The sequence below is a fragment of the Danio rerio genome, chromosome 3 (assembly GCF_052040795.2).
Source record: "Danio rerio strain M-AB ecotype USA chromosome 3, GRCz13ab, whole genome shotgun sequence".
NCBI classification, from domain to species: Eukaryota; Metazoa; Chordata; class Actinopteri; order Cypriniformes; family Danionidae; genus Danio; species Danio rerio.
In genome coordinates, this window is record NC_141023.1 from 3,582,876 (window position 1) to 3,601,823 (window position 18,948).

At 40.5% G+C, this 18,948-nt stretch overlaps 3 protein-coding genes across 5 annotated transcripts in view; 2 read left to right on the forward strand and 1 right to left on the reverse strand.

Moving 5' to 3' along the window:
* myh9b (myosin, heavy chain 9b, non-muscle) overlaps positions 1–18,948 on the reverse strand; it is a 798,697-nt gene that overhangs the window by 132,419 nt on the left and 647,330 nt on the right. The window lies entirely within an intron of this gene.
* Positions 1–18,948, forward strand: part of LOC147845424 (interferon-induced very large GTPase 1-like) — a 33,600-nt gene that overhangs the window by 3,192 nt on the left and 11,460 nt on the right. The gene's annotated exons all lie outside the window — the stretch shown is intronic.
* Positions 1,007–17,424, forward strand: LOC147845425 (GTPase IMAP family member 6-like). Its single transcript, XM_087245469.1, has 3 exons — positions 1,007–1,100; positions 16,754–17,338; positions 17,396–17,424. The coding sequence occupies exons 1-3, from the start codon at positions 1,007–1,009 to the stop codon at positions 17,422–17,424; spliced, it is 708 nt and encodes a 235-aa protein (XP_087101595.1).

Here is an 18,948-nt window from a genome sequence, read left to right on the forward strand (position 1 = left end):
CAAGTTTTAAATGGCAAGATTTACACCTTCAGCATATATTATAATCATCATAAAACAGTAATGTACTTTAAGATGCTGGAGCCAAAACATTACTTACAAGTAAAGATTAAACTTTATCAAGTATTTGTAAAAAGCCACTCAACGGTGTCCTCTCTTAGTTTGCATTTATGTATTTAGGATTCATTTAAAGATACTTACAGTGAATTGAAACTGAACTGTGTTTGATTATTGTGTGTGTGTGTGTGTGTGTGTGTGTGTGTGTGTGTGTGTGTGTGTGTGTGTGTGTGTGTTTCTTTTCATTGGGAATCAAACTTGTACCTCACTGCAGATGCGCAACTCCATACAGCAAATACATAGAAAGACATCAGGAGTCAGTTAAGACAATCAGCTGAAGACTAAAGGAGAAGAAGAAAACACAGCATCAATATGGGTCGTCCCAGGAAAAAAAAAAAACACTCGCAAAGTATTTAATTCATTTTATGCAAAAGAAACATTGTGAATTTCAATCCATATAAAAAGATTTTATGGCTACACAATACAATAATAAATAATTAAATGGGAGATTTATTTACATCCATTTTAATATGCAGATGATGTCAAAGTTATTAGTCCTCCTATTTCCCAAGTGATTAAGCTAAACACTAGTATCTTATTTCCCAAGTGATTAAGCTAAACACTAGTATCTTGTAGAATAACTAGTAAAATATTACGTCCTGCCATCATGGCAAAAAAAAAAACAAACAAAAACATGCGTATTAAAACTTGTTTAAAATGTGTTGAAACAGCAGTTTCTTTTATATTAAAAATATAATTATTTATTTATTTTTTTACAAAAAGGGGAAATAACTTCGACTTCAACTGTATACTTCTACTTTGTTAATTTCTTAAATACTGGCAATCTCTAATGAACAAGAATACATCAGATGCATCCTTTATAAACATCTAATTCCTCAGCATCTCACACTTTTATATTGATTATTTTTGATACATGTTATTGTGATGAATAATGTCAATTGTAAGACTTTTGTTTTATACAGAGACTGAGGATCACAAACCTGAAGAGAAAAAGAGAGAAAACATATTAAATCCACCCCATACAAGTAAGTGTGTAAATTGTTCTTATAATTTTAAAATAACATGATACACTACTAGGGTTGCTACTAATGACTATATTTATATTGATTAATCTATTAATTAATTAAAGTATTGAATTAATAAGCAAAAAAGTTCACGTTAATTAAGTAATTTATAATTTTAGCCAAGCAATGAAGTGTTTTTTCTTTATCTATGTTAAGTTGCTTTGACACAATTGTAACACACTGTAAAAGTACAATAAAAATAAAAAAGAATTAAATTAAAAACATGCTAATGAAAACTAATTTATTTTTTAAAGTAGGCTACATCACACCTGCACAATAACAAATGCAGATCAATCTGTTAGATGATAGCTCCATGCATGAACTGCTAGAGTGCCATTTGTTGTTTCCTCAGGAAGGGAAATCTTTACTTCACCTAGGAATGTTTATCTGGGATTAACACTAGGGGCTCTATTTTGATGATCTAGGCGCAAAGTAGCGCAGGGTGCAAAAGCATTAAGGGCATGTCAGAATCCACTTTTGCTATTTTAACAATGGAAATTTGTGCATGGTCTAACAGGGTTGAGCATATTCTCTTCCTGAGTTATGGATGTGTTTTGAGAATAAACCAATTAGAGTCTCATCTCTCATTCCCTATAAGAATCAGTAGCATCGCGCCATAGCGCATTTGCTATTTACATGGCAGCTTTTATAAGTGGAAAACCTGAATCCTTCTCTAGTGAGAAAATAATTAAACAGAGCATCGACAGTGCGAGAGCTTCCTCATTCTTTACTTTCACTTTTACTCTCTTCCGTGGATAAGGAAACGTGTCGTACGTACAGGCATGCATTAGCCTACATTATCAATTTTGTTTGTTAAACGCAAAGATTTTTTTCCAAACTATTTCTAAATTCAGTTCTAATTTCCAGCAAATGAATAAATGAATAAATAATAAAAAAGAAGTGTGGTCACTTAGTTATATCCTAATACGCTGTGCCCCATATGGTCCGAGGGCCGTTTGGGCCGAGGGCCGTTGTCCCGGGCCAAATTTTATATATATATATATATATGTGTGTATACGTGTGTGTGTGTGTTATGGAATTATTTTAATTTGTTGCCCAACTGTGTTTCTAGAAAGACTTACATTTCTAAAATCTTGAATCGTTTTTGGCCAAATTACAGTTGCAACACTCATCAGACACTCCTATATAAATTCTCCTTCAGTGAAGGGTTTCTTGTGCTGTGCGATTAGCTGAGCTATCTCATAACTAGGCCCACACGGAATCTGCGTGTGCAGAATTCTGCAGATGTTTAGCCCATCATTAATTCTGTTTATTTACTTGAGTAAATGTGTGTAAATCTATATTTATTCAGTTTTTTTTTTATTAATTTCAGTACTATTATTGACTAATGTAAAAATGTTCATCTGATTTATGTACAATGCAGTGTGTACCAGGGCTGGACTGGGGCAAAAAATCGGCCCTGGCATTTTGGGCCAGAGCGGCCCACTAAATTAAATCAAAATGCTATCTATCTAAGCACGTCAAATATTTTTACCAACTCATATTCTATAAAACACAAAAGCCATATATATGAAATAAATAAATACAATCTTTAATCTCAATTTAATTTCTGCATACTGTCCATAAAGATATTTGTTGAGTTCTAAAATATACACTATTCATTCATTTATTTTTCTTCACATAAGTCCCTTTTTTATCAGGGGTTGCCGCAGTGGAATGAACTGCCAACTATTCCAGCATGTTTAATGCAGCAGATGCCTTTCCAGCCACAACCCAATATTGGAAACCACCCACACTCATTTACACACGATCATACACTACAGCCAATTTAGCTTATTCAATACACTATTCACTCAGCCTATATTCAATAATAAACATAACAAAAACTGCCTGCTAATGCATGGGTAAATCTTCAAAGGGAACAGTGTTACATTTTAACCCCATTCACCTCATCCTGCTTGCTGTTTCACTATCTAAACAATGAAGACATAATATAAGTCAAATTTGTTTCATTTAGATATTATGATTAACAGACACCAAACAGCCTCGTGTAGCTGCATATTTATATGAGCATCATCTTCACTCTGCGTATTTATAACAAAACAGGGCTTAAATATAACTGTCTCCTTTCATTTCCATTGAAAAGAATGAACTTTACCCTGTCTCTTTTGCAGAATATCAGTTTTAATAACCAATAATGGCCATTATAACAGTATAACGTACAATAAATTTAAACGATAAAGGTAAGCAAACGATAAAGGTAAGTCAATGTGCAGAATCGGTGTATGTGGTTACATAAATTAATATATTAGCTTATCTTTGCACTCAGCCAAAACAGTTAACTGAGAACAAGTGATTCAAAAGACTTAAGAATTGTTAGATAGAGACAACAAGATGAATTCAATATCACGTTTAACAACTATAGTGAGATGAGATCATTCAGCAGATGAACTGTCTGACGTGCACTATACTCTCACCTGGGGTTTATGCTCACCCGCTGAACTACTGCCTGCAGCTCTTGGCAGAGAGTGTGCATGTATGTGGTCATGTTATTTGTGCTTTTAGCCGTGTACTAGAATGAACAGAGAACTTTTCAGAATCGCTAAGTGAAACGCCGGTGTATTTCCCGCGATTTTTCTGCGCCTCCCTTGCATTTCTTCTCTCTGACTCTCGACTATTTTGACAAATACAAAGACGAAGCACGTTCACACTGAGTCCAAAATAGGAGTTTGTGATTGGGCCAGCCCAATGTCAATACCGAAAAGAGCCAATAGGCTGCAGAGTGTCACATGGGCCAGCCCGGTCTGTCTGTCCGGGAAAAAAACATCTTACTTTTAGAGAGTCACAGATCACAGCAGTGTCAATTAATAAGCAGAAAAAAACGATAGGCTGCTAAGCCTTTTATGGGCCGATCAGATCATAAGACGATGATCAGCCCAGCCCAAAAAGTACGTCGGCCCACCGGGAAAGTGCCCGGTCTGCCAGATGGCCAGTCCGCCCCTGGTGTGTACAGTCATATTTTCTGTCTTTTACTAGATATATTATATGACAAACTTGCTATTTACCAAATAAAGTGAATCTAATTGGATTTTAAACATTAAATAAAAGTAAAAAAAAAAAAATAAATTATTTAATATTCTAAGGTTTTAGTTATGATACTCTCTGCAGAGAGTATCTATGATACTTTCTGCAGATTTTTACCAACATTCTCCACAGAAATAGCAAAAAACGTCTGCAGATTCCGTCTGGCCCTACTGATAACTAGCCAGCGTAAAATTTTCTTGCACTTTATTAGCATGAAAAAAACTGCTGTTGTTGAACTGATAGAGCAGCTGCTAAATGTTTTACTTTTTGATCTTGTTTGGCACCAGTGTAAGAGCTGAAGGCCTGATGTTTTGTTTTATAATGTCTTTTAATATTATATTCCTTCAGAATCAGAATCTTTATTGTCATTGTACAAAATACAACGAAATTTACATTTGCCCTTCCCTTCAGTGCAGTCTTATTTATCTGAAACAACAACAATAATTAAAAAGAGATAAAAAGATCAAATCAAATGAAGAGTTACAATACAATATTAAAAGTGCATATGATGTACATATAAAGTGGCAAGTGCATTTCCAAGCAGCTTTTCAAATTTAAAAGTTAATAAAATGTGAGCCAGGAAGGCATATAATTTAATGTCCAAGTGTATAAAGTGGCAAGTGCATGACCTAGCAACAAATTTGGCCAGACACACCCTCAATTTACATCCATTCATTATTGCAACAGCCCTTGGATATGTACTATTTTTTAGTCTGTTTGTTTCGGCTTTTATGGTTCTATATCGTCTCCCCGAAGGTAACATTTGAAATAGGTGGTATGCTGGATGGGACGAGTCCTTCAGGATGCTGCATGCTTTGCTGTAGCAGCGGGCCTTAAACAACTCCTCTAAGGAGGGAAGAGTGCAGCCGTTGATGTTGTGCAGCTTTTTCCTGGGCAGTGCAACTGGCATACCACACTGGGATGCAATACGACAGCACACTTTCAATAATGCATCTGTAAAAGGACACTAGCAGTTCTTGGGCCAAGTTGTTATTTTTTAACACCCTTAGAAAATGGAGTCGCTGCTGTGCCTTTTTGACCAGTGCAATAGTGTTGGTTTTCCATGATATGTTTTGATCCAGATGCAGGCCCAGATACTTAAATTTACTGACAATCTCCACACAGTCCCCATGTATATGTATGAGCAGAGTATCTGGTCTGTTCCTCCTAAAATCTACTATGATTTCCTTTGTTTTTAGGGGATTTAGGGCCAAGTTATTATCAGTGCACCAAAAAGCCAGTTGGTTTACTTCATCTCTGTATGTGGTCTCATCTCCATCCATGATGAGCCCGACCACAGCAATATCACCTGCAAACTTCAGGATAGTATTACTTTAATGGAAAGGAGTGCAGTCATGTGTATAAAGAGTGTACAGTGAGGGACACATCCCTTACTGGGGAGCCTGTGCTAAGGCTACATTGACTCTCTGTGAACGGTTACTGGGGAAATCTTGAATCCAGAGGCAAATGGAGAAAGGAAAGCCGAGATTATTTAGTTTAGAGACCAGTCTTTTTGGAATTATTGTATTAAATGCAGAGCTGAAGTCAATGAAGAGAATCCAGGCGTAACTGTCTTTATGTTCTAGATGGGTCAGGCTCTGTTGATCTATTTTCCCTATATGCAAACTGGTGGGCATCAAATGTGGAAGTCTTTGGAGGATGTGACTTCTTACCAGCTTCTCAAAACACTTCATAACAACAGGGGTTAAGGCTACTGGCCGGTAGTCATTTAGACTATTGATGGTGGTCTTTTTTGGGACAGGGATGATTGTTGAGGCCTTAAGACAGAGTGAAACAATGGCCTGGCTAAGGGACAGATTAAATATTTTTGTAAAAACCCCTGTAAGTTCATCTGCACAGTCTTTCAACACCCTCCCTGTAATGCCATCAGGTCCTGCTGCTTTTCTGGGGATTACTGTTCTCAGCACTTTCCTCACATCATCCTCCTCCACTGTGAAGACATGGCTAGAATTTGATAGTGAATGCAATGTGGCTTCCTCTGCTGACTGTTGTTCAAAGCGGGCAAAGAAGCAGTTAAGCTCTTGTGCTAGTGTGTTGTCAACCCCTACAGACCTGGGATTGGGTCTGTAGTTGGTAATATTTTGTATCCCCTGCCACACTTGTCTCGAATTATTGCTGTGGAGATATCCCTCAATTTTGTGTTTATATTTTAACTTGGCACCTGTTATGCCTGTTTTCAGGTTTGCTCTAGCTGCACTGTAACGTTCCTTGTCACCAGACTTGAAGTTGATGTTCCTTTCCTTTAGCGAAATCCTAACCCCATTCCCCCCCCATGTCATCCAGGATTTTTGGTTGGCATACACTCTGATGTGTTTCTCGGTGGTGACAGTGTCTGTACAGTGCTTAATGTAAGAGAGTACTGATGTAGTGTACTCCTCCAGATCCAGGGATTCGAACACACTCCAGTCTGTGTGAGCAAAACAGTCTTGTAGCTGTAAAGATGCACCCTCTGGCCATACTTCAACAGTTTTTAGGGTGGGGGGGGGGGGGGGGGTCTCTTTTCCTCAGTGAAGAATAAACTGGCAGCATAAAAAGGGATATGTGGTCAGACTGACCAATATGAGGTGCTGGTATTGTTTTATAGCCTCGCTTAATGTTAGAGTATACTTTATCTAATAAATTGCCCCCACGTGTAGCACAGTTTAAATGCTGATGGAGTTTGGGAAACACTATTTTAAGATCCACATGATTAAAATCTCCAGCAATTATATGTGCTGCCTCTAAATATTTGTTTAGTTGGGAGCTAATAGCATTATGGAGGAGGTTAAGCGCTGAATTAGCATTAGCATCAGGAGTTATATACACTGCTGTGATAAAATCAGCTGATGAAAACTCACAGGGGAGGAAAAAAGGGTCTGCATTTAACTGTCAGATACTCCAAATCTGGGGACCGATGACTTTCTACAGCTTTAGTTTCTTTAGCCCATTTCTCACTAATATGAATACAAAGACCCCCACCTCGTTGTTTCTGTGAGAGATGGTTTCTGTCGTGACGGTGTAGGGTGAAATCTGTTAGCTCCACTGCTGCGTCAGGTTTTCCTGGATGCAGTTCATCCATTTTGTTGGCAATCGATCTGGCATTCGTGAGGAAGATGCTGGGGATCGGTGGCTTGTGTGGAGTTTTCCTAAGTCGTTCATTACTGCAACTTCCTGGCAAATTAAACAGACACATATTCCACTGACTTCAGTGAAGAAATATTCTTTGCCCCATCGTGACTGAAATTTCCTGCACTCACTGTTGATTTTTCTTTTTCTTGGTTGTGCCATGTCTCGCCAAAACGTGATTATCAATTGTTTCCTTCAGTTTGTTCCATTCGTTTTACTTCATAACAGGAACTGCTGCCTAATGGAAGACATGTCATAGCGACACCCGGTGGTTATTTATTGAATTACTTTCAGTTTTGTATAGCGGGCCAGATTCTATTAATATTTATAAAAAGCCTCGTGGGCTGCCACAAAACTGATTGCGGGCCGCAGATGGCCCGCGGGCCGTAGTTCGGACACCCCTGGTCTAAAACCTGACAGGTGGACAAATTTAAGCTTGTTTTTAATAAAACAAATATAAATATGGATATAATAAATAATACTGCTAATAATAATATTTTACAAAAGCAAATTGTCATGAATAAACTGAAAAAGCGTCCCGAGATCAAGGAAGTGTTTTTTATATTTTTGTTAAAAATAATAATTTTTGTAAAATTTAAATTCTTTAATTCTTTTTATTTTATTTTTAAAGATATTTGCATATTACTGTACATCCTGTTTGTATTAAGCAACGGAGTGTGTATTAGGTAAGGGAGGCGCACAACTAACGCACTCTGAACTGGACTTTAGACCTGCTCCCAGGTGGTCTATTGAACAGTCTATTTTAGTTCCTCAAAATAACAAAGCGCCAGTAATGCACCTTAACATACTTTAAGAGCGTGGTGCAAAACGTCAAATTGACTCTTGCGCCAAGCTAAAACTAGCAAACAACAATTGCATTGCACGTTGCGCCCGGTGTATGATAGGGCCCTAAGTTACAGACTGTGGGATCTTCACACAGACAAAACTCTCTAAAAAAGTTAAATAACGTACCTCAGTAATAAGATTTCAAATCAAATTGCATGCTAAAATACACTTTAAACATTGCTTGATTTCGAATAAAAACATATGACTGTAATGATAAGCAAAGCATACAGCATTGGAAAACTTAGCCTGGGATTTCTCAAACACTCATTAATTTAAAAAGGCAGCACACACTTCTCTTACTTCAAAAAGTTTTTAGAAACTTAAATGTCAGCTAATTTTAACATTTCTGCCTATTCAAATAAATTAATCTATTTTTTAGCACTTTTTACATTGTAGATTGTGTTAAAGCAGCTTAAAATAAATTTCAGTACCCTTTTCAATTACTTTATAAAAGTAAAGTAACTGATTACATCTAATTACTTTTACATTTCTAATGGATATTTTCAACTTAATCATTTTCAAGCATTTATAGTTTAGGCGTCATGATAGTTTAGACATCACAGTCAAAACTATCACTTTTATGCAGATGATATTCAACTTTACTCTGTATGTACATCTACCTCATTAACCCATATTGACAACATCTCTGCTTGTGTGAAGGATATTAATGATTGGCTCACCTCAAATTCCCTGAAACTCAACATGGACAAAACTGAGATGATTTTTATTGGCACCCCAGCGCTTACCAGCAATATTTCCACCAGTTTCTTCTGTGAGATTGCTGGCTCGCACATTAAGACATCTACTAATCTGTTATTAAATCTGCATTCTTTAATTTACGTTGCATTTCCCAACTGCTTCCCTTCATCAGTAGCAAGGATGCTAAGACTGTCATCCATACATTTGTCTCCTCACGCATCGACTACTGTAATGCTCTTTTCATTGGTCTGCCTGCCAGCCTCATCTCCAGAATACAGTATATTCAAAGCTCTTCAGCTAGAATACTCACTCATACCAAACGTTCTGCTCACATAACCCCAATCTTGTACGACCTCCATTGGCTCCCAGTTGTATATCGCATTAAATTCAAAATTCTCCTCCTTGCATTTAGATCCCTAAATAGCCTAGCACCCTCCTATCTCTGCAACATGCTTGTTCCCTACAACCCAACTCGTTCATTACGTTCTGCTGACTCTGGCCTTCTTGCTGTTTCTCAATACCGCCTCTCTTCAATGGGGGCAGATCATTTAGTGTTATTGCACCCAAACTCTATCACTCTCTACTACGCTCACACCGCTCTGCTAATAATATCTCTGAATTCAAATCCTTACTTAAGACTCACTTATTTTCTAAATGCTTCGCTTCTGATCTGCCAAACTGACTACTTAATCTGATCCACCTCCACCTTGCTTATATGTCTCTTAGGTCTTGTTTTTGTAAATCCAGTTTGTTATATTTGACTTCATGTATGTTTGTTTATCTTTTTGTCGCATTCCTTGTAAAGTTTCCTTGAGCTCTGGAAAGGCGCTATAAGAATAAAAATAATTATTATTATTTTTATGCCAATCAGACATGACCTTATAGTAGCTTGAATCACTTGAATCAAGATTATATTAATTTCATTTTAAAGTACAGACACCACAAAAGCACACCTTATCACAAAAACATTGTTTATTGTTGTTACAAAATCAAAACTTTAGTTGCGCAGGTGATTTTTGTGGCATTTGCAATAAAAAAATACATCAACGCTATTTTTGCAATTTTCATTTTAAATGGAAGCAACTTAAATCCAAGTCAATCACATCTTAGTGATCAATAAATCTGTCAATGAAACATGAGGCATAATAATTCAGTTTACTTTAAATAATGTTTACAGTACCAAACAGAAACAAGTTATAGTATATAACAGCAAAAACTTAAAATCCAATAAAACCAGGTGTTACACATACTAAAATACTACAGTAGTTCATGGTAAAGGAAAATATTTAGGAAAAAGCATTATGTTGTGTATGTATATTTAGAACTCTTTTATTAATAAATTACACCACATAATGTAGTATCATTAGTAACTATCATGAACTTATAGCAATTACCATAGTATACCTAAGCCTAGAGCAGGGCGATATTGCAAAAAAAAAAAAATTATCACAATTTTTTTTTTCACATCGGTAATTATCAGCGATAATTATCACGATAAATGTAAAATCTCTTTAACTATGTAATGAAGGGGCTGACACAGAGGGATCCATTTGCAGTAATTTTATTAAACACAGTTTAATAAACACAAGCACACAGATGTAATGCGTGTGCAAACTCACATCAAACACAAAAGTGTTACGTTGAAGAGTTGGCGGCAGGTAACCACAGTATGAATGTTCAGGCATGGGTCTGAGGCAGGCGGCGAATATCAAGGTCGGTGTTCAGGCTAGAGTTCAAGGCAGGTGGCTTGGATCAAAGTCGGTAATCAGGCAGAGGTACAAGGCAGGCGGCTGGCAGGACGAGGTTGAGGAACAAGGCAAGGTAAGCAACGGGAAAGCAGGCAGTGTAGAGAATTGCTCAGTAGTGTTAGCCGGGGCAGAACAAGACTTCGCAATGAGTGAGTGAGTGAGTGAGTGAGTGAGTGAGTGAGTGAGTGTGTGTGTGTGTGTGTGTGTGTGTGTGTGTGCTGTTTATAAGCGTGAGCGTGGGTGATCAAGTGGATGCGCTTCAGGTGTGCAGGCTATCAGTGTCAACTGGATGACGTAATGGCTAATAGTTCGGGGAGGGTGACCTTTGCTGGCCAGCGAGGGAAATGACTGGGACCGAGTCGGTGACAAACTATCAATTTTATACGATTTTTAGCATGCCAATCCCTTTGTGCAGCTGATTTAACACAGTTTGTGAGATGTTTCTGCTGTCTGACAATATAAATAAAATAATAAGCAAAAGTCTTAAACAATCTTAATTCAACATTTACTGTTCAAGTTTTCAACAACCAAAGGCATTACAAGTTATTGGATATTATTGTTCAACATCAGAAAAAAATTAAACTGGTTTGGAACAAGTAAAAGGTGAGTTCCCCTTCGGTTGGGGAACTCCAGTGCTATAAGTGGATTTGATGTTAAAATCCACGTATGGGAGGTTTCGGTTCAGAAGCCGCTTGTCTGAAAGAGTATTGAACGGGCCAATGAAAACAATTTATTGTTTGTGCTGCATTGCCAATTAACTGAGCATATAAGCACACCTGGCGCCAGCAAACACCATCCTTTTTGCTTCAGAGACTTTTCTGATCGAGTCGATGAGGGTTCCTCCTGCTGTGATCCAGCGATGCCGAGCGAACGAGAGCTTCTCCCGGTCCAGAGTGTGTACAACGCAGTGGTAGATGGTCGAGCTGGGTTTTCTCTCTTGCCTGGCGATCCTTTGGGTCCGGTCCTCCAGAGCGGTGCGTATAAAGTTGCAACTTCACAAAGAGAGCAACACAGTCGTGCAGCACAACCTTTTCAGGACGGCGCTCCAACTGTGCGTTTCTGGATGCTGTGGGTTTCTGTCCTCGGATGATGGGCACGGGCACTGCGTTACATGCTCCAGCATAGTCGGGAGTCGCAGGCATCTAGATAATTTCTAGGAAAAATATGACAGTACATTGGGAAAGCGTGAAGTCCTGATCGCAGCATCCAGGGAGGATGCTGCGGAGACCACCTGCTACACAATGGGGAGATATGATGGCTAAATAAATGGACTAGCCCTGAGAAGGGGGAGTACGCATATAATAAGATGGTTAGCGGAGAGGGAAGACACGGGTCTGCCTGTGAGGGGGGACTGCGCTGTGGCAAAAATAAGCATATGGGATCGCCTAGTGGTGATCACTCATAGCGGGTACCTATTCCCAAAACGCGGGCTGACCAGCGGGCAGACCTACAACGTAATGGGCCAGCAAGTGACTCCTCCTCTGAGTCAGTGCTGGGGGCCTCGGAGGAATCTGCAGGGCTCACCTAAGCAGGGAACTAAACTGACAGATGAAAAGGCGCACGTATCTTTGTGTTAGGGAGAATGGCGCAGCAATTGTCTTTTAACACCTTAACAAAGTTGTTTCCTCAATCACCAAGGGATACCTAATACCCTTAAGGAAACCGGCTCCACTCACAGATTGTAAAACCTTGCAAATGTGTTAAGTGTCACCCAGCCCGCAGCTCTACAGATGTCTGTTAGAGAGGCGCCGCGTGCACGCGCCCAAGAAGATGCAATGCTCCGAGAGGAGTGCGCACGCACCCTTGGGGGACATGGCTCACCCTGGCTCTGATAAACGTGGGAGATGGCATCCACTATCCAGTGGGCCAACCTCTGTTTCAATACGGCACTTCCCTGCTGCCGACCATCATAGCAGACGAAGAGCTGCTCAGATGATCTAAGCTTTGAGTGCGGTCCGGATAAAGTCGCAAAAGCTGGGTCTGCCTCCTCCAAGGGTTGTGCTTGCAGGCTTACTACCTGGTCTTTAATGATGTGATAGGAACCTTGGGCACATATCCCGGGCGGGGTCTCAGGAAACGTGAGAGTAAGCCAGCCCGAATTACAGGCACGAGTCACTGACCGAAAAATGCCTCCAGGTCCCCGACCCTCTTAATCGATATCAACGCGACCAGCAGAGCTGTCTTCAGGGACAGAAATTTTAAAGATACTGAGTCGAGGATCGAAGGGATCTTACGCAGGCTTGTGAGAACGAGGGCAAGATCCTAAGACTGCATGAGAGCGGGGCAGGGTGGATTAATTCGCCTAGCACCTCTGAGGAACCGGATGATAAGGTTATGCCTTCCCACGGTGCTGCCAGCCACCGGGTCATGAGAGCGGAGATGACAGCCTAGTAACCTTGAGTGTGGAGGGTGACAGCCTGCTCTCCAGCTTCTCTTGGAGTAAAGAAAGCACAACGCTGATCTGGCACATTTTGGGGGTCTTCTCTGCGAGAGACGCACCATTCAGAGAATAGACTCCACTTCAGGGCATATGTGCGAGTGACTGTATTAACCACCGCAATCGGTAGGTTACATAAGTCTTCCTCGCGTCTAAGGACCACATGTGGAGGTTTAAAAGATTGGGGCGAGGGTGCCAGATGGTGCCCTGTGCCTGAGAGAGTAGGTCCTCTCTCAAGGGGATCTGCCAGGGGAGAGCCGTCGCGAGGAGGGAGAGCTCTGACATCCAGGTCCAGTTGGGCCAGAGGGCGCAACCAGCAAAACCTGTTCCTCGTCCTCCCTGACCTTGCACAGTAACAGCGTGAGCAGGCTCACTGGGGGAAACGCATACTTGCGTGTGTCCCGAGATCAGCTGTGGGTCAGTGCATCCGCTCCGAGAGAGCCCTTGGTCAGGGAAAAGAACAACTGGCAATGAGCGTTCTCGGGGGAAGCAAACAGATTGATCTGGGCTTTCCCGAATCTAGCCCATATCAGCTGAACAAGCTCGGGGGGGAGTCTCCCTAAATGCTGCCATGAGAGCACATTGGCCGCACGGTTGAGCTTGCCTGGAACGTGAATGGCACGCAGCAATTTCAGCTGCGGATGACTCCAGAGAAGCAGACAGCGGGCGAGCTGAGACATGCGGCGAGAGCGAATACCTCCCATGCGGTTGATATACGCCACTGCCGCCATGCTTTTCGTCCTGACCAGCACGTGCTGCTGCTCCAGCAGCGGAAAAAAACGGTGGAAAGCGAGGAACACTGCCAACAGCTCCAGGCGATTGATATGCCAATGCAACTGGGTTCCTTTCGACAGGCCCGCAGCTGTATGCCCGCAGCACACAGCCCCCCAGCCCGAGATCTGCCCGAGTGCCCACTGCAGTGCAGGGGACAGCTGGGGTGGTTCGCCCTTTTGCAAAGGCTAGCCGTGATCTTAACTGCGCAACAGTCATGACATCGCAATGACGACATGAACTGCCCGCGAGCAGCGCATTAACATGCTGGACCCCCAGACATGCTACGCAGTGCTCGTGCCCATCATCCGAGGACAGGAAACCACCACATTCAGAAACGCACGGTCGGAGCACCATCCTGAAAAAGACGTGCTGCACGACCGTTTTGATCTTTTTTTGAAATTGCAACTTTATACGCACCACTCTGGTGGACTGGACCCAAAGAACGCCAGGCAAGGGAGAAACCCACCTCGACCGTCTGCCACTGCGTGTACACACTCTGGACCGAGAGACTGCTCTCATTCGCTCGAAATCGCTGGATCACAGCAGAAGGAACCCTCATCTGCTCTCTCAGAAGGCTGTAAAAGTCTCTGAAGCGAAATGGATAGTGTTTCCTTGCTTTCCCTGCGCTTATATGCGGAGTTAATTGCAATAAGCCACAGGTGTGCAAGCTTACGATGCCAACTCATTTGGCATTTCATTGGCCTGTTATATACTCTTTCAGACAATTGGCTTTCTGAAACGAAATCCCCATTTCGTGGATTAAAATCCACTTATAGCATTGAAGTGGAAATGTAGTTAAGCTAGTAGTATCACTACTTGCAGCTCTCAGACTGATTGTAGTAGCCTAATGCTTTTAGTGGCAGAGAAGATTAACATAACTGGTAGACGTGGTGTGCTGAAATCAAACTGGAAAACCATTCAAAAGCATCAGACAAACAGCGCTTTAATAATGGCTTAAGCAGAAGGCATCGTGTATATCAAAAACAGGTAAAGCAACAGATTAATATTATTCAACATATTTAGATGTAACCCCATTTGTAATCTTTAACATTTTCATAAGTAACTGTTATTTAATTACACATTATTCTCAGTAACTGTAAGGAATTACTGTTACTTTAATTTTGTAAAAGAAAACTACGTAAACCTGTTACACCTAACTAGTTACTCCACAACATTGGTCCAACTGCACTGCCTACAACAGCTTTGCTAATTTACTAATCAAAAACACTTTCTCTGTCAGTCCATTGTCTGTAATAGCCCCTTTACTGAATGTTTCTCCCTCAGTTATTCATTATGCTTTTTAGGCTGTGATATTACAAATCAATTGCATTTCTGAGGCAAAACAGACTAAGGCTAAATTGAATGATATGATGTTATTAAAAGTGTTGATAAAATGGTTGCTATTTTATTCAAAGTGTAAAAACGGAATTTAAAAAGTAAAGTAATATAAAGATTAAAACTATATATATATATATATATATATATATATATATATATATATATATATATATTCATCAATGTATAATAAATATACAGTTTAGGTTAGAATTATTAGCCCCCCTTTTTATTTAGTTTTATTTTATTTATTTATAATGGAGAGAAATATTCTAAACATAATAGTTTTAATCAATCATCTCTTTAACTGAATTAATTTATCTTTGCCATGATGACAGTAAATAATATTTGACTAGATATTCTTCAAGGCTGCATTTACACTGCAGATCTCGATGTTCAATTCCGATTTTGTGACTGTATCCAATTTGTTTGATGACCTGCTTGCATCATTTTTTAAAAATGACTCGTATCCGATTGTCTGCATTTACACAGCACTCGGCAAAGGCGTAATGACCAGGAAAAAAAGAGCGGGCGCTGACTAGCAGTTGATAATTAAAGAGAGCTCTTTTCTCTATTCCTTTATGTGATCTGTTCTCAGCTTTTGACAAGCTGTTTTTATATAGTTTATGACAGAAAGGTATTTATTTGTCTATTTTTGGTATAAAAAAACCTTTTTTTTTGTAAAAAAAAACCTTTAGACCTTTAAACCATCTTAATGTAATGTCCATGCCATGATTTATGCATGTGATGTATGCACTAGTTTTAGATTAGTTTATATTGGTTACATGGCGGACATGTTCTCTCACGGTCTCGTTAACACACTTAAATACCTGTGTTATATGACAGTATAAAAGCTGTTTAAGTCCCCGTGTATGAGATTTAAGGTTTGGGACTCTGCTGAAGTCTGTTCTAAAATGAAAGTGTCAAACTTGACATCATTCTTTATGGTTTTTAATGACGAGCCACTTGCATTGACAGGTGAAAATACGATCTACCTGCTTACACTGCAGACAGGAGAACACAGATCCGATTCATATCAAATAAATTTCCACAAATTAATAAGGTCTAAATCTGATTTGAGTATATCGGAATCCATGTGTTTTGTTCCTGCTTACGCGTACATGGGCCATATCCCATCTGTGCCACATGGTAGAAAAAAATCCGGATCGAGTCACTTAAGCAGTGCAGTGTAAATGCTTCTATACAGCTGAATGTGACATTTTAAGGCTTAACTAAACTTAATTAGGTTAACTAGGCAGATTAGGGTAATTAGGCAAGTTATTGTATAGCGATGGTTTTTTCTGTAGCCTATCGAAAAAGTATACCTTAAAGGGGCTAATAATAATGACCTTAAAATGGCCTTTAGAAATTTTAAAAACGCTTTAATTTGAGCTGAAATAAAATAAATAAGAATTTCTCCTAAAAAAAAGTCAATGCTGACTCAGAAGGATTCTTAGCAGACTAGCATACAATTGCATCTGTGTTAACAGCAAAAACTCAAATATTCCTCTGACCAGTTAATTTTTCAACTACTGTGATCTGAAAGATCTTTATGAAATGTTACTTGTATGCAAAATGTTTCTAAAATGTTGTATGTGTTTCAGGTCATACTTTGGCTCCACTAAGAATTCTTCTTCTGGGTAAAAGCGTGTCTGAAAACAGCCGTGTGGGAAACTTGATCTTTGGCAGATCAGCGTTTGACAGTGAAGCTTCTCCAGATGTTGTGGAGAGAGTTGGAGGAAGACTGAAGCACAGACACGTGACGCTCATCAACAGTCCTCAGCTGCTCAACACACACATCTCAGATGATCAGATCACACAGACGGTCAGAGAGTGTGTGAGTCTGTCTGATCCAGGACCTCATGTGGTGCTTCTGCTCCTCCAACATCAGCAGTGTTCAGCAGAAGATCAAGAGCGTGTGGAGAAGCTGCAGGTCTCTTTCTCTGAGCGCCTTCTTCAACACACCCTGGTGCTCAGCACACAAGAGCCCACTGAACCCAATCAGATCCTGCAGAAGATCATCAAGAAGTGCTCCAACAGACACGTCAGTCTTCAGACAAGCAGCTCTGCTGATCATCTTCTGCAGGCCTTTGAGGACATCGAGAAGAGCAATGAGGGACGACACCTGATTCCTGCAGCTCCATCTGGAGACTCACAGTGTTCCACAGTGGATCGGGACACACAGACATGTGAGTGTGATGATAATTGCTTTTTTAGTAGTGTATGAACAATGTTTTATGGAATAGTTCACATTTCCACTGAGAGGTTCTCCTGAAGTTCACTATTATCTCCACTGTTTTGAGTGTGTTCAGCTCCAGGTTGTTGTATCTGCACCATAAAGCCAGCCGCTCCACCTCCTGTCTGTATGCAGACTCGACACCGTTCTGGATGAGGCAGATAACAGTAGTGTCATCTGCAAACTTCAGGAGCTTGATAGAAGGGTCTTTTGCGGTGCAGTCATTGGTGTACAGTTCGAAGAGCAGTAGAGAGAACACATCCCTGGAGGGCACCAGTGCTGATGGTGCAGCTGGCTGTTAGATGTAATTTTTGCCCAGTCTTACTAGCTGTTGTCTCTCTGTGAGAAAGCTGGTGAGAAAGACAGAGCTAGGAACAGAGAGCTCGGTCAGTTTGTACAGTTTGTATCAGTGATGGGACAATGGTGTTAAAGGCAGAACTGAAGTCCACACCAGAATCCTTGCATAGATCCCTGGTTTGTCCAGATGTTGTAGGGTATAATGCAGTCCCATGTTGACTGCATCATCCACAGACCGGTTTGCTCTATAGGCAAACTGCAGGGGGTCCAGCAGGGGTCCAGTGATGTCCTTCAGATATGCTAGCACCAGTCTTTCGAATGACTTCATGGCCACAGATGTTAAGGCAACAGGTCTGTTGTCATTGAGTCCTGTGATCTTTGGCTTCTTCGGGATTGGGATGATGGTGGAGTGATTAAAGCAGGATGGAACTTTGCGCTGTTCCAGTGATCTGTTGAAGATCTGTAAGAAATGGGAGCCAGCTGGTCAGCGCAGGTTCACAGACAGGCTGGTGAAACACCGTCTGGGCCTGGTGCTTTCCTTCTTTTCTGTTTACTGAAGATCTGACGCACATTCTCCTCACTGATCTAAAGTGCAGGGGGGAGAGGAAGATGGCTGGAGGTGTTGATGGCTGTGTAGGGAGATGGACCAGGCTGTGTTGATGTGTTGTTTATGGCTGTGTAGGGAGATGGTCCAGGCGGGTGTAAGGTGTCTGGTCATAGGTGTCAAAAACACAGTAGACATATTCAGTTCGTTTGCAAGATGTTTATTGCTGTCGATACTGGAGGATGGTGTCTTGTAATTAGTGAAACCTTTTAAGCCTCTCCACAGTGATGCAGGGTCTTTAGCTTAAAACTGGTTTTGCAGCTTTTTGGCATAGCTCTTCTTAGCCACACCAATCTTTTTTTTCAGTGTGTTCCTGGCCTGATTGTACAAGATCCTGTCCCCACTCCTGTTGGAATCCTCTTTAGCCTGACGAAGCTGTCTGAGTTTTGGTGTGAACCATGGTTCCCCTTCGGATGGGGAACTCCAATGCTATTTGTGGATTTTAATTATAATCCACAAATGGGAGATTTTGTTTCAGAAAGCCAATTGTCTGAAAGAGTATACAACGGGTAAATGAAATGCCAATGAATTGGCATCGTAAGCTTGCGCACGTGTGCCTTATTGCCAATTATCTCCGCATATAAGCACAGATGGAGCAAGCACACGCTATCCTTTTCGCTTTAGAGATTTGACAGCCTTTTGATTGAGTCGATAAGGGTTCC